General features: G+C 41.5%; 2 protein-coding genes across 2 annotated transcripts in view; both read right to left on the reverse strand.

Annotated features, from left to right (window-relative positions):
* The window catches only part of LOC148885665 (uncharacterized), a 30,918-nt gene extending 14,421 nt beyond the window's left edge, over positions 1 to 16,497 (reverse strand). Inside the window, exon 1 of the mRNA XM_089019038.1 lies at positions 16,231 to 16,497. The gene's annotated coding sequence lies outside the window, so the exon portion shown is untranslated. The remainder of the gene's footprint in view (positions 1 to 16,230) is intronic.
* On the reverse strand, positions 6,556 to 8,974 carry nog1 (noggin 1). Its single transcript, XM_089018727.1, has one exon. It carries the CDS (start codon positions 8,424 to 8,426, stop codon positions 7,755 to 7,757), a length of 672 nt encoding a protein of 223 aa, XP_088874853.1. The 5' UTR covers positions 8,427 to 8,974; the 3' UTR covers positions 6,556 to 7,754.
* Positions 16,498 to 16,900: the final 403 nt, after the last annotated feature.

Consider the following 16,900-nt stretch of genomic DNA (forward strand, 5'->3'; position numbering starts at 1 on the left):
AATCTTATTAAAATACGCTCAGTAGAAGTCATTTGAAGCGATTTTACAAATTATGGACACAACTTGTCCGGGGCGTCGGTTGTCCTTTAAGTCTTCATGACGTGGACGAAAGGTATGGAGGAGGATTAGGGCTGACTTTAAAGTCAGAATCTTGCCAAGCATATATTTTTTTCTTCAGTGGCCCTAATCGTCTTTTGTACTTTTGTGTTGTGTCACATTATTTGTTATTTATTTTTTGTTTTTTTCACTTCAAGATGCCACCATGAGAGTGGCTGCCTTCAAAGGACAACCGACGTCTCCGGACAAGTTGTGTCCATAATTTGTAAAATGGCTTCAAATGACTTCTACTGAGCATATTTTACAAATATTCCACCGCGTATAGCTATATTTTACGTTTTAAGACTCGCGCTGAATATTCAGGAAGTCTTGTTTTTGAGTTGGTGACGAGTCCGTACGTGACATCACTAAAGGACCGCCCTTTGACCGTAAAAAAGACGCATTGTAGCGGTCCTTCCATCACGTCAATGTATTTTGTTGTACTTGTTTGGTCTGGGGACCTCGTGTTGCACCCAAAAGCCGCCAGAAGGCCAGAAGAGGGCTTCCAAGCGCCATATAAGGAATTTATCAGCCTGTGGAAACGGAGGTGGCCACAGGAGGTCGCCATTTTGTGCCTCTTTTTTTGTGGGAGAAATTTCTCCCAAATGTTGTCTCAAAATGGCACATACAATTATTTAATCGATTGCAAACATGTATGCTTTCCACTACAGAACTATTTTAATCATATTCATAACTGGATGTGTAACAAGAAAGCATATTCTCCGAATCTGAAGCCATTGTTTTGATTCTCCAGCAATGCAAGACATCTTGGCGTGATGTCACGAACTGGGGGCGGGACTTTCTGAAAATGCCCAATTCGCAGCTCAATTTTTTGCAGATTTTGGACACTAAGTCATTTTTATTGGTGTTTTGCATTTGAATAAAAATATCATACTGCGTGTTTTGGGTATTTTAGATGCTATAAAACGTTTTTCTGATGTCAGTTAAGAAACAAAAAAGTGATGTCGGTTGTCCTTTAAGTCTTTATGACGTGGACGAAAGGTATGGAGGAGGATTAGGGCTGACTTTAAAGTCAGAATCTTGCCAAGCATATATTTTTTTCTTCAGTGGTCCTAATCGTCTTCTGTACTTTTGTGTTGTGTCACATTATTTGTTATTTGTTTATTTTTTGTTGTTTTGACTTCAAGATGCCGCCATGAGAGTGGTTGCCTTTAAGCAGGTCATGTATTTTGTTTTTGTAATTCTTCCTATCTTTTGGATTTGGATTCGCCTTTATTAGTCTCTCAGTGGAGAAATTTACATTTCACAGCAGCAGTGATGAAAGGAATGAGTAGAAAAAAACATGAGTTGCTTTTCCTCTTCCTTTCATCACTTTGCCGCTGTGAAATGTAAATGTCTTTACTGCGAGACTACTAAAGGCTAATCCAATCCAATCTAATAATGATTGCATCTTTTCCGGAACGAGTTGCCAGCCCATCACAGGGGACACAGAGATGAACAATCATCCGCGCCCAAACTCACACCCAAGGACATTTAGATGTTCCATCAGACCTGACATGCACATTTAGGAATACGGGAGTAAACCGGTATACCTCGAGAAAACCCTCAGAGGCACAGGGAGAACGTGCAAACTGTATTGTTTCCCTCTATTTCATCATCCGCAGTACATGTATATCAAAAACACCAGTTGATCACCCAAAAGCGGCGAAACACAACTATTTTTGAAAAGAAACAAGGCAAACAATAAGCTTTTAGCCTTATTTTCTTTGCTTTTGTGACCCCCCCCCCAAAAAAAAAAGAAAAGAAAGTGAAAAGGGGCTTTCAATGGCAAAATTATTGTTTACTTATAGAGTATAATGTAAAGTCGATCCGTCTTCACCACGTACCTGTCAGATATTAAAATTTCACATCACATTTTTTCTTAAATAATTGAAATGACATGAACTGCTTATACTGTCAGAAGTTTTATTATGGTTTAAGATTATTTCTATATCTCCCGAGGAAGAAAAAGTACCATATGAAATCATGTTTATATTTTTTCTTCTTTTTAATTCCTATTACAATACATAACAAAAACAACTACAGTATTTAATTTGTGACTAACCCGGGCTATAACATTTTAAAGCTGACAATGACTGCACACATGTTCTTTTTCCAACTTGTACTAAATGAGGCCAATCATGAATTCTATCGACTCTACGTTGACTTTTAAATTTGCATGTATGGAGTCTCCAGGGACTTTGGAGGCCGCCGAAGGACGCCGGGGTCTCGTCTGGAGTCGGCACGGCGGACGGTGGAGTGTCTCTAGCACTTCCATTTCAAAGGGAAAGTTTGGAAACCCGATCGGGCTTGGCTGGATTCTAAATCAACAAAGTTGCGTTGATATTGAGGAGCTTGTCCGCTCGGGGACAACAAAGCAGGTCGTCCGTCTTGTCTCGCTCCACATCCGTCACCGCTGCGGAGTCCTCAAGTCTGATGGCTCCAAACACTCGCATGGGAACCCATTCTGAACATTCCGCATCAACCCTGGTTTGACAACGACTCCAAATCTTCACTTCAAAGACCCGACTTGAAGCACAAACTTTCCAAAAAACAACCCTGGGTCTTATTTTTGAGACTGTGCTAATTTGGACAGAGTCACTTGTTGTTTTCCTTCTTGGTTTACTAATCCTGCTAAACAACGTGGTATTCACTGTCATTCCCGAATTTACTCGGGAATTGAAAAGCATGACGTGAAGCGCCATTTCCAAATGTGTTCGGGGTTTGGTTTTTCTGGCGGGGGAGGGTGCGAATCAAGCTCTGGTCAGACCTCCGGCAATGTTTTTCCCTCCAACATTTGCCTTTTCTACAGCCTCCCCCACTTCAAGATCAGGTAACTCCAGACCCATATAATTAAGGAGTTAACGTTTTTTCTGATGAAAGAAAGAGTCGAGGGTTTCTTACACTGCATTTAAAGGGCAACCGGTCACTTTTTTGTTTTTTAACTGACATCAGAAAAACGTTTTATAGCATCTAAAATACCCAAAACACGCAGTATTGATATTTTTATTCAAATGCAATACACCAATAAAAATGACTAAACGTGTCCAAAATCTGCATAAAAATTGAGCTGCGAATTGGGCGTTTTCACAAAGTCCCGCCCCCAGTTCGTGACGACACGCCAAGACGTCTTGCATTGCTGGAGAATAAAAACAATGGCTTCAGATTCGGAGAATATGCTTTCTTGTTACACATCCAGTTACGAATATAATTCAAATAGTTCTGAAGAGGAAAGCATACATGTTTGCAATCAATGAAATAATTTATTCCGTGTCATTTTGAGGCAAACGGGCGGGAATGTCTCACCCAAAAAGAGGCAAGAAAATGGCCACCGAGCTGTGAGGAATGAATCAGCCTGTTTCTACAGGCTGATAAATTCCTTCCATGGAGCTTGGACTCCCTCTTCTGGCGTCTTTTGGATGAAACATCAAGGTTTTCACATAAACAGTATAGCAAAATACATTGACGTGATGACGGATTTTTTTGCAGATTTTGGGCACTTTGGGTCATTTTTGTTGGTGTTTTGCATTTGAATAGAGGTATCATACTGCGTGTTTTGGGTATTTTAGATGCTATAAAACGTTTTTCTGGTGTCAGTAAAATTTCAAGGTAAGATCAGAGCATTGTCATCAAATGGTGAGTATAGTTTTTGCTTTTTTGAATGTTGCTGTGCCGATAACCATTTTGTGTTTGGGAGCCTTTTACTGAGCGAGTTGCTTGTTCTGCAGCCACAAAGGGACATAAGTCTTCTTGTGCCGGTCCCAAGCCCGGATAAATACAGAGGGTTGTGTCAGGAAGGGCATCCAACGTTTGGTTGGCCAAAACAAACATGCGGATCAAACCGCTAAAGATGGAGGGAAAGGAAAGGAAAAGAAGTCTGGCAGTGAATCAGTTAAAAGTAACTTCTTACATGTGTTCAAGCTACTTTTTGTTTGGTGTCTTGAAAGATAGAAAAACTGCAGGCGTACAAGCTGATTGATGTCATCAAGGTCGGATCAAATGCGCTGGGCAGGATCACTCCCCCACCCCTGATATTTTCCTTCTGCTGCAAGGAAAACACGAAAATTGATGGTGGCTGAATATTGTGAAGTTTACTGCGATCATCTTGTGGTGGGATATCTGTCGTTTACTTCTAACCATATTTTATGCACTATAAGACACGTTGGTGTATAAGGTGCACCCCCAACGAATGGCTAATTTTGAAAGTTTTCTTATTTAGGGGACACCGCATTATAAGGTGCATAGAATAGAAGCTACAATAGTAGATGTAGTAATATCATTTACTAGATGGAGTTATGTTAAAAAGAATACAATACAATTTGAGACATTGTGCTTTCACAACGACTGCAACTGGAACAAAGCACTTTACACATGATTTAAAATACGTCCAAGAAATCAGAATATTGATCCATATAAGGCTCATCGGATTTTAACTCATTCACTGCCATTCACAAATTTATTCGGACATTTAAAATATGATGTAGAGTGCCATTGCCTGAATTTGTTCGGGTTTGTTTTTTTTCTTGTTCAGGTGCTGATAAAGCACTGGCTATGGCCTCTGGCAATGTTTTTCCCTTCTATGAGGGGGAAGCATTTGCCTTTTGTCCATGTTCGCGCTTTGTTTCAGCTTCAGCTGTTGTTCAAGCGCTATATAAACCAATATGTATGTATTGCATTGTATTTTGGACAGCTGCCCTCATTTCAAACTCATAACTACAGATCCCTATAATTTAGGGATTAATTCTTTTTTCTGATGAAAGAAGAGAGTCGAAGGTTTGTTACGCTGCTTTGAATGTTTATATAGTCCTAAAACACAATATTCTGTGGGTCCTGGAATTCAAGTGGACACAGTTTTGCACATGTCTGGCAGTGAATGAGTTAAAAGATACCTTTGAGAAAACTAAATGCTTTAAAGAGTGTCTTATAGTTCGGAAAATACGGTAAATTAACCGACTAATGTTGCAGGGTTTGGTGTCATCTTCAAGCAATGACATTATGAAACACATCTCACTTAAAGCTCACAAGTAGAGTCAATGAGAAATAGACCTGCACCACCAGAAACGAACAAAAAAAAAAAACAGCTTTTGATAGAGGACAGGGACCAGTCACTGATGTCTGGACACGGTTTCCCCAGGAAAGCATGTCCAGTAGTCAGGTTGCTGGGATTGCATCCACCTTGGAACATGAAGGCGTGAAAAGTTGCTATGCTTCCTGATATTCCACAAACACGCACTTGGCAAAGTCGTCCGACATCAAAGTAGGCCGTGACCTCGCATACCAGCCCCCAGTTCCGATTAACGAGCTATGGACATCAAACAGTAAGATCTCCCGATATCGAAACCCGCTGAATCCTCCGATGCCCCTCCTTCCTGCGAGAATTTATGGCAGACAAGAATGTCCACAGATCCGCCGTGATCGTTTGAACGCAGATAATATATGAAACCAGTCCAATTAGGCGGCATGGGGGAGAGTGCCGCGAGCTGGCACAATGCCAGACTGCAAACCCCCCACGTACCCACCAAGCTAGGACAGGACTCGTCAGACTTTTTTTTACCCATCAAAATAAATAAAAAAATCTCTCAAATCATTATTTCTTAAAATGTCATGAATCCATTCTGTCTCCGTTACTCGCTCGCCCTAAAATGGACTAATTTATGTCATGTTTTTAAGAAGAAAAGAAAATACTTTATGTTGTATTATTTATTATGAAAACATTCAGTGTGTGTGCGCGTCTTGGCATGTGAGGATTATATATATATATATATATATATATATATATATATATATACATACACACACACATATATATACACACACACACACACGCACACACACATACTGTATAGATGCATATATACACACACGCTCTTTGCAGAGGACAAGGAATATATGACAGATTCCGAGTCAAGTCAAAACCCCTATTTTAAATGTTTCCTTATTTTAACACGCCTCATTGAAATGATCGGAATCTCATTGTGTTCTATCTTGTGCTCGGGGACACAGAAATGCATGAAAAGAAATAAAACGATTCATTAAAATGATTTGGTATGTTTTATTACAACTTTTTGTGTTCTTTAAAAACTAACTTTTTACAGTGTACACACAAGTCCTCCTCTACCCGGCCTGCTTTCGATTTGTCCCTCCTCCACACAATTGATTCAAATGATCCAGATTGATATCAAAATTGCTTTTGAGATGATCTTTTGAAACAGGTGTGTTGGAGGTCTGAGGTGGCTAAAACAAGCTGGAGAGGGGCTTTTGAAGACTACAATTAGGTACCAACCATTTGGAGTATTTTCTTCCTGCAATACATTTCATTGAAATCATCTTCTCAGCAAGCTGCGAGAACCCCTATTGCAAACATTGCAACTTCCCGCTGCCTACGAAGCAGACGATGCGAGGCACCGATGACTGATGGCGCAAAGAAGAAGTAGGCATTTGAAATCATGTCAGTCCGTTTATTGCAAGAATAAATAGCACCCAAAGAAAATAAAATCCTTAATTTACAAGATATACGCTGGTCACCCATAATGCATATGTGACAGAAACATTTCCAGGCTTCAAAGGATACAGCGTGACACGCAAACCCTCACATTAATAATAATCCATTTCATTTTGGATGGTGACACTCTCCACCACCAACCACATATACTGGAAACAAAGTGGCAGCAGTTTACCTTGTGCTAAGCAAACAAACAATTCTGAGTGGCGTCATCTTTGACCTTCAATAAATTGCACGAAAACTGCAATTGCTTTTTTTCATTAAAAATGTCGTCATATGTTGTCTCGTTCCAATCTATTTGCAATTTCAATTACAAAATCATGTACCTTTTTTTCCCCACAAAGTTGTTTTTACTCATCGCCATTCACTAATTTATTCTGGAGTTGGAAATGAGAGTGCCAAATATGTTCGGGTTTTTGTTTTTTTCATGCTTGTGTGCCGATAAAGCGCTGGGCATGGCCTCTGGCAATGTTTTTTTCCCTTCGACAAATTTCCCTTTTTTCCATGTTCGCGCTTTGTTCCAATTTCAGCTGTTGTTAAAGCGCTGTCTAAACCAAGATGTATGTATTGTATTGTATTTTGCACAGCTGCCCCCATTTCAAGCTCAGATAACTCCAGACCCATGTAATTTAGGAAATAATTCTGATGAAAGAAAGTCAAGGTTTTCTTACGCTGCATTGAATGTCTATGTAGTTCTAAAACTCAATGTTTGTGGGTCCTGGAATTCGAGTGACAATGACAAAAACCCTGCCACTGGAGTGGACACATTTTTGCATATCGTCTGGCAGTGAATGAGTTAATAAAGGTGGGACATTTTTCTTGTCATCCTCTGGTCTATGTTTAAATTTCGTTTTAAAATATACACCAAGAAACACCTGCGTGAACATTTGATCATAACAAGTTTCAATTATTGATGGATTTTCACACTTTCCCCACAAGAAGGGGAAGCGCCTGGGGGGGGGGGGGGGGTGCGTAGCTCCACCAGGTGCAGCAGGACGTCTTTATTTGAGGTGAACAGTAACACAGAGTGTCGGGAATATTAAAACAGTCCTCTCAAAGAAGACCAAAAGTTTCAGATGGCATCCCCGATGAACTTGATCCTTCCTCCCGACAATCTGCACTTACAGGAGCCCGGAAAGCAAGCGTGGCGCGTGTCTTATGTGCAAGCGCATTTGCAGTCGGTGATGACGGGGTAGCGCACGGGGATCCAGGCGCATTTGAGGCCCGCCTTCCTGCGCGCACACCTCCACCTCAGTAGGTGGAGGTGCGCGGACGCGGCGGGTTTGCACATCATCCCTTCCGGGAGAGAGCACGAGCGCTTGGCCTGGCAGCTGCCCGTGCGCACGTAGCGCGGCCAGAAGCGCACGCCCAGGTCGCTCCACGAGTGCCTGACGGGACAGAAGGAGTAAGCCCAAAGCCACTGCTGCAAGCGTCGCTTCAGCTTCTTGCCCCCCTTGTGACGCCTCCCCAGCAGCTGCGCGTCCAAGTCCAGCGCGCGGATCTCCTTGGGCAGCTTCTGCCGCGTCTCGTCATCGAACTCGGGCAGCTCGCCCGACTTGCCCTCCTCCTCCGACTGCAAAGGCGGCGGCGGCGACAGCGCCAGAAAGCGGCCGTCGAAGTCCCCCAGGAGCCCACGCAGCTCCGTCTCGTTGAGGTCCCGCTCCCGGGGGTCCAGCGCGGGGTCCGGGTCTTCCCGCAAGTCCACCAGCGGGAGACTGTCGCTCGGCACGGGGCGCAGGAGGAAGTAGTGCTGGGAACCGGCGCGCTCCGCCAGCAGCCCGACGGACACGAGCAGCAGCGCGCACACTGCTCCCAGGTTGCGCTCCATGTCGACGCGGGCCGATGCGCAATTACGCGTGAGAGGCGTCCATGCTGAGCGGGCGGACGCCTCCTCGCGGGGACTTTATGTTTTTTCGTCCGTCCCGGCGGACGATGGGCCCTTTTTATGCTCGGGGTGCGCGTGATGTCACCGGACGGTCGCGGCTCAATGCGCACTTGTTGTCTGCGGCGCGCCAAGGAGGAGGAGGAGGTGGAGAACGACGAGGAGGACACCCCGACACCTCCTCCTCGGTGGGCGTGGGGCGCGACGCCCCCGGTCGCTTTTCCAGACTGGGAACGAGGGGCGCTTCCGTCTCGCGTCGGTCAAGCCTGTTAAGCCGCGTAAATCCTTCTTGTGGCGCCTGTGAGCTTGTGTGCAACACGTGCGGGATTCCTCGGCTCCAGTTTGGGAGCTCTGAAGAGAGGAAAAAACGGTGGTACGCAGCTTCACAAGTGAGAGATAAAAGTGAAGTCCCCAAGTGCGCAAAAAGTCCTTCTTTGAATTGGTTCCATTGTAAAGCAAAGCATCTCAATTCGTCACAATGAATGGAAAGGCCAATCATTCGTTCCAAACACAAACAAAAAAACACAAATCCGTGGTTTTGTCCCCACTTGGTCAAGAATATTTTGTGATTTTGTTAAAGCTGTAGTTAAAGCGCTATAAAAACCAATATGCATTGTATTGTATTACGTATATTGTTTTTGTTTATAAAATGAGTCAGTTACATTAATGGCCCTGCGCATCCTCAAATATTCAACAGTATTTTGCTTCTTCCATTTTCTCAATGGAAGATACATATTGAAGGCTTATCAGTATTTTATGGACTTTTTTCCTTTTCAATGCATTTCAATTGACATAATTTCTTAAGAGTTTTTATAGCTTTCCATCTATCATCTGTCCAGCCCAGGTAGCCATATCTCGTAAAAATAACAAGGGTTCACTGGATAAGCATCTCAATTGACTTCATTGAACATACAATACAATATAACACATATTGATTTAGATAGCGCTGTAACTCATTCACATGCCAGACGTGCAAAAATGTGTCCACTCCAGCGCCAGGGTTTTTGTCATTGTCACTTGAATTCCAGGAAACACAGAATATTGCGTTTTAGGACAACATAAACATTCAATACAATGTTAGAAACATTCGACTCTCTTCTTTCATCAGAAAAAAAGTTAATTCCTCAGTTTTATGGGTCTGGAGTTATATAAGCTTGAAAGGAGTGCGGCTGTCCAAAATACAATGCAATACAAACATATTGGTTTATATAGCGCTTTAACAACAGTGAAGCTGGTACAAAGCCCTAACATGGAAAAAAGGGAAATGTTGTCCTCTTGTGGAAGGAAATAAAACAATTCCAGAGGCTATGGCCAGCGCTTTGTCGGCACCCAGGCATGAAAAAACAAAACGCAAACAATTTTGGGAATGACGTTCTACATCATATTTTCAATTCCCGAATAGGTCTGTGTAAGCTCTCAGTCGTACAGGAGTGGTCCATCGATGAAAAGGTTTCTTCAGCCGTCATCTTTACTTCTTTGTCGGACGCTTTGCTTATCCAGGATGCTTTGTCAGCTAACTAAAGTCTTTTGCTGGTAGTTTCGGCCCTATGTATATCCCTACTGTCCAGACGTGGCGGTGCTGGACTCTGCTATGATTGGTCCCTGCTCTCGGGTTGTGGGGAGCAGAGGACTATTCCCTGCGGCTCCACTGATTACTTCTATTCTCCTGACTGATTACTTCTATTGTTCTGCCTGAGTATGAGGTCTACGAGTGGCCTGATTGCCCCGTTTGCTCGGGTTACACCTCATCAGCAAGACTAAGCCTATGTTGCCTAAGCAGTCTGTTGTACGAACGATCCAAATTGAACCTCACCCCATAATGGCGGTTTAGTGAAGGATTTTGCTGTTTTATGAAAATAGCTTCTTTTACTTCCCTTTCAAACCATCTATTTTCTTTCGCTAAGATTTTAACCTCATTGTCGTCAAATGAGCGGTTGCTAGCTTTTAGGTGCAAATGTACTGCAGATTTTTCAACAGTAGCTAAAATGGAACTGTATAGTGCCACTTAGCAGTTTTTTTTGACGACGATACTAGTGCAGCGTCGTCTACCGGAAACAAATTCCTTGTGTGTTCTACATACTTGGCAATAAAGATGATTCTGATTCTGATTGAGGCCCACTACTATTATCCCTGCGATGTTGATAGTCTTTTTTTGAGAATTTGTTGAGTCTCCCCAATGTACTGCTCTTTACAATTTTCATTTTTACAACGTATTGAATAAACTACGTTACTTTGTTTTTCATTTGGCAGCCTATCTTTTGGATGCACTAATTTTTGCCTTAAAGTGTTTATCGGTTTGAAATAAGTAGGAATTTTGTGTTGCCAAAGGACTCTCTGTAGTTTTTCAGACACTCCTGCAATGTAAGTTACTGCTACTCCTCTCCTTTTAGTATCTTCAGAATGTTTGGTTCCATTCCCTATTCTTTCTTTCTGACAATTGTGAGTGCTCTCCTGATATGTGTTAATTCCTTTTCTCTATCTTCAACGCTAGTTGGAATTAGTTAAGCCCTATGCTGGAGGGTTCTGATAATTCCTAGTTTGTGTTGTTGAGGGTGGTTAGATTCGAAAAGTAAGTATTGGTCAGTGTGCGTGGCCTTCCTAAAGACTTCTTTTTTTAGCGCTCTGTCCTCTTTTATAATCACTTTACAATCCAAAAAGGCTAGCTGGTTCTCTTTAATGTCCTCGCGAGTAAATTTAATGTTGATGTCTACCGAGTTGAGGTGATCTGTGAAGGATTGAATTTCTTGTTTTTTAATTATGACGAAAGTGTCGTCCACATACCTACACCATTGCCTCGGTTTTGTCCCCACGTCTGGACAGTAGGGATATATATAGGGCCGAAACTACCAGCAAAAGACTTTATCTTGGATAAGAAGCGAAACGTCCGACACCTTGAAAGAAGTACTGATGACGGCTGAAGAAACCTTTTCATTGAAATTCCCGAATAAATTTGTGAATGGCAGTGAATGCGTTAACAGCTGAAGCAAAGCGCTTAACATATATCATATAATGGAAATAAAGCAGTCACAAAGATAGTAGAAAGCACTAGGGAGTAAAACTAAGATCCAGTTAACGGATTCACGTTTCTGAAAGAATAATTAGAGTTTCCCAGTGACAGTTAACATTTGGCAAAGGTGTCGCAAATACAAGTATTTCCGGCACTACAAAGACCAAGATTCAGTGCGAATGAAGAAAAATACAAATAAACACTGCATTCGAAGGAGTTAACCTGATTATTTTTGCCTGACCCAATTTTACGGTTGGAAAATGGGAAACACCAGAGGTCTTATTCAGGGTTTTCTGTGTTTACATGGCCGTTGAAAATAGGAATACAGACGCTCCTCTACTTACAAACATTTACGTTACGAACAACGGTACATACGAACATTTTTGCGGGTATGTCGAAAAATGTTCGGACAGAGATGCTTTAAGTTAGATTTTGTATTGTGAAGTTAAACTTCATTTTATTTATCTTATTACGTACATGTACACATACTATGTGTGTGTCTCTCTCTCTAACATATGTAGTATTCTCTCCAGTTGTACATGTACATATCTTTATAGAGCATATATTTTATCAAATGTTTATTTTTTAGTACAAACCAATATAGGTTCCTTGTAAAAGCCTTCAACATACTTATATAAACTGTAACTGGCGGGTATCGTGTCATTGGTTGCCATGACAACAAAAATGTAATTTATTTGGACTTGTTCTGTAAAAGTGTTTAACATTTCTATGCGAACCTTTATATGCGTGTTTTTCATCTTCGATACTTTATTTATAATGTTTTGTCATTATCACTTCCGTGTCATGTGTTTTCGATATATGAGAGCAAGGCGGGACAGACAGAACGAGACTGATGCTAGAGAGAGACAGAAACAGAGCAACTGCTAGATAGAGAACGACAGTCTAAAGTCTACGTCAACGTTTATCTACTTTCGGTTAGTAAGGTGCACACGGTACGTTATTAATTTCCTTATTGACTGAATGTTTTGTCGAACTTATTGTAATGTTGTCGTTTCAATGTCCTTTGTAGTTTTCACGGTGTTCCAAGTGTTTCACAATAAACGTTGTGACATCAGTACGAAGCGTCATCCTTGACCGGGGTAGATACAGTGAAAACGTGTTCTGTCTGTCCCGCCTTGCTCACGTTTATCAAAAACATATGACACGGGAGTGATAATGACAAAACATTATAAATCAAGTACCAAAGACAATTTTAAGAAAAACACACATATAAAGGTTTGCATAGAAATGTTAAACACTTTTACAGAACAACAAGTCCAAATAAATTAAATTTTTGTTGTCATGGCAACCAATGACAAGATACCTGCCAGTTACAGACACCTTAAACCTAGCAACTTACGAACACATTCACCTCACGAACGACCGCTTGGAACGTATCTCGTTCGCAAGTTGGGGAGCGTCTGTACTGCCAATATTTGGTTCTTTGAAGGGGTATTGACCACATGTAAACAATCCATGGGACATATTGATCTGATATGACAAATAAATGGACTTACAAGCTTGGTCAACTAAACCGCTAAATCACAGTATCAGGGTATACGGCTGGAGACACAATATGGCCGGCTGTTGGCTCCCAAATAAACAGCGGCGAGCAAGCGGGAGCTGTGCCGTGGAAAGTGTCAGCTGCGAGCATGAAGCTGTCTAAACTCGAGGATCTTTCGTTCTTGGCGGCGCGGTGCAGATAAATGCCCGTTTGTTTGCTTTGTCAATGAGCTAATTCACGCCTGGGTTGCTTTACAGCCAAACGATGGCTAAAAGTCTGGAAAACGTCAGCGTGGCGTGAACACCAGCGACACCGAGCATTACAAGTCACGCTCACAACAAATAAAAATAATAAATATAGACTGCAAGATCAAGATGAAAACTTGCAACATGTTTCGAAAAAAAATACAATCTTTTAACAACAAAAAACAAATCCCCTAATATTTAAAAAAGATACAAACTTATTTTTCGAACAAATTATTAAAACCGTTTTTTCTTAAATCTTCCATATTTGATTGCAATATTGGATATGAAAATATGCATAGCGAAATATATATAGACAGTAAAGTCTCGTTATATCGATATTCAAGGGAGTCGGAAAAAATATCGATATAACCGGGACTATTGATATATCCGACCCTGTTTGCATGTAATTTTCTCCGTGCGTGCATAGAAATAGTATCGATATAACCGGGACTATCGATATATCCGATATCGATATAACGAGACTTTACTGTATATCCTTTTCCTCGACGGACCACTCCTGTACGACTGAGAGCCTACACAGACGTTATGCAATAAAGTTTTTAGACGCTTTCAGTCATTTTTATTGGTGTTTTTCATTTGAATAACAATATTATACCGCGTGTTTTGGGTATTTTAGATGCTATAAAACGTTTTTCTGGTGTCAGTTAAAAAACAGAAAAGTGACATCGGTTGTTCTTTAAGTTTGTAAGCCAAGCTATCGCTGTATTTGCGTGAAGGATGTGACAGTGGTCAAACTAAATACTTTTATGGTGTCTCGAGACTGTTTATATTAAGATTAAACAGCATTGGACCCAAGGTTGAACTTTGTGGGACCTGATTCTTCCAATATTGATTTTGTACTTTATTTAAATTGGGGGACATTATGACGATCCAAACTATATAATTTTCCATGGTGTCTCTGTAACGTGAATTTTCACATATGATGGCTTGTTCTGGACTACTCGAGAGGAGTACCACTGCCGCTGTCTCCCCTGCCGTTTTCTCATCCGCCAGACTCAATCACCAAAAGCCAACAGAGTAAAAAAATCGATGCCTTCACGCGAGCTCGGTGAGCAGCATAGGAGACAAAAAGTGTCACGCAGCAAGCGAACGTTCTTATCTGCCCATCAGCCGACTTTCACACCCGCCAAGCTGAACACACGCAGGCCGGTCCGGCTCTGTTGACTTTGGCGCGAACTGAGGTTTGTCATTTGCTAGTTTGTTTAGCACTTTGCTCCCCCCTGCCCCTCCTCCTCCGCCTCCATTACACAAGCGTGTCATCACTCCAGCTTCTGTAAAGTCAACTCACATCACCATTACCAATTTAGCAAAGTTATGTCACTTCAAATTAATCTACAGTGAAGCCCCATTTATCACGGGGATACCTTCCAGAAGCCATACACAGAAACCCTTTAAAAAACTCCACCACTTCTTTAAACACATTGGAATGTAGCAAAATACACTTTTAACAATATTCCTTCGTACCTACTCTGAGGGTTGTGCAGTCAAAATATTGAAGACTATCCGAGAAAATCTCTTAGTCAAGGAAATAAAAAGAAAACACTCTTACTCCTTTACGATGGGTATACCAGGCCTTAGCTAAAGTTTGCATCAAGGCATCTTCCCTAAGCATTTTTAGACTTGCAACAACCTCTCCTCAAAATAATTAAGTTTTCTCGTTCATAGGACAGGAAAGGGAAATTCCTCTGCAAAAAAAAAAAACAAATTCCAAGGAGGCCCTTAGGGTCCCCATGAGCAAAACAGTGGTCAATATGGTCCTGTGCTATTCGTCCATGGATACCTCCAGCTAGCAGTGTGTCTTTATTTGAGTGCTATCAACAAAAAAACGGGACGCCCTTGATGGATGACATGGCTCTCCATCAACCTGCCCGTCTCTTAAATGGACCCTGACGAGCGGCGTGGCGGAACAGCGGGCATCCCCATTTGCAACTGCGTCCAAGCGTCATTGATGCAAGCCAGCAGAAGACACATCTACACAGAATGACGCTCGGCCGCTTGTCGACCTGACAGACGTTGGCTTGTACCCCGGCAACCACCCACCATCCCCTCGTTCCACGTGGACTCTGCTCCCAACTGGCACTTCATAAATCAAGAATCTCTCTTGTGGAATAATAGAGGCCTGATTGTTCATTGAGACTGGTGGGTAGGAATAAAGTACAAACACATAGTTTCTATTCAACCGCCTTGAATCAAGCACTATAGAAGACCTGGACTTGGATGACTGAGAATCGACACAAACATTCTGTATTTAGGCACACTTTTCAGATGTTTATACCTGTTTATATCTGGCTTGAGCTTCTACTAGTTATTTTTGTTTCTAATCACCACCAATAATGACTTGTAAAAGGAAGGGAAAAAACATACTGTGAAATAGAGATAGGAAAAGGAAATAGGAGTTGAGATCTTGATCAAATATGGTTTGGTAGTTTTGTAAACAAAACGGGGCACGGGATATTTCCGTGTTTTCTGATTGAATACTGCTCACGTAAATTGAAGAGAAGACAACGTTGTATATGGAGAAGCTCCACATACAACCAAATCCACCAAACAATTTATGCCCTTTTCAAACAATTGCCCATTGATAATAAGGTTAATTGAATTCAACGTTTACTAACCTACATTTTTGTTTATATATTAAAATCACATTTATCCAACACTAGAACCAACGTTGAATAAGACAGCGAACTAAAAACATGACCCATCAGGAATAATAACGAGAAACAAGATCGATTTAATAAGCTATGATGTGCTAAAACGGCGTTAGCATCATTTCTACTTGCAACCGTGCATGATTAAGAGATCATTCCCTGAAATGCAGTTTTCGTTCAGTGGCTAATTGTTAGCGGCTAATGTTTACTTGCCGGCCTATGCAAACGCTGCTCGTATTGATCCGCTTTCCACTTCATGACCTCGATGCCGCCTGTTCAAACGATTCAGTAGCTTTGTTGTATCACTTTGTTTCTGACAACGTACCTTGCACACGGGCATCCCCGTCCTCTCGTTTCTCCTGAGATGCCGCCACAAAACGATGGGGAGGTAATTATCTTCTCAAAATTGCTTCATCTTCGGAAGAACACGCTAAATCGTGTCATCCTAACAACGGCACCTTTGCGTCTAATAATTTCCGCGAACTGCTTATCCTTTCAATAAATGTGGATTTTTTTTTAGTTCAGCTTGCAGACCAAAAATTTCAAAAGGAAAACTAGATCGATTGGCTGCCGACGCGTACATTTCTACCACGTCTGACGTCAATTTACTTGCAGCTGGTGCCGTAATATTGCCAATTGAAATGATCTTGTTGCAACCGGAAGGTAATCAGGGACACATACAAACGTTTGCTCTTCGGTTACGTTAGTTCAAATTCTTTTACCAGTATTTTTTTTGTGTAAATATCAATACAACCCTCCCCAAAAAAAAAAAAAAAAAAAAAACATACGTTTCTGGAATTTAACAATTCTTCATATTATCTGGGGGAAAAAAAACTTCTCTCTCTAACCTTATCCCATAGCCAGAACCGTAATCTTCACAAAATGTCTGCTGTCTCTAACAAAAAAAATGTGCTTAAGCACTTTTTGAAGTTAAGTACTTTATTGTCAAATGTACTGCATGTGCAATATAGCCCACAGATGAAAATTGTTTCATC

This window comes from Hippocampus bargibanti, linkage group LG17, assembly GCF_051943395.1.
Source record: "Hippocampus bargibanti isolate YZ-2025 linkage group LG17, ASM5194339v1, whole genome shotgun sequence".
NCBI classification, from domain to species: Eukaryota; Metazoa; Chordata; class Actinopteri; order Syngnathiformes; family Syngnathidae; genus Hippocampus; species Hippocampus bargibanti.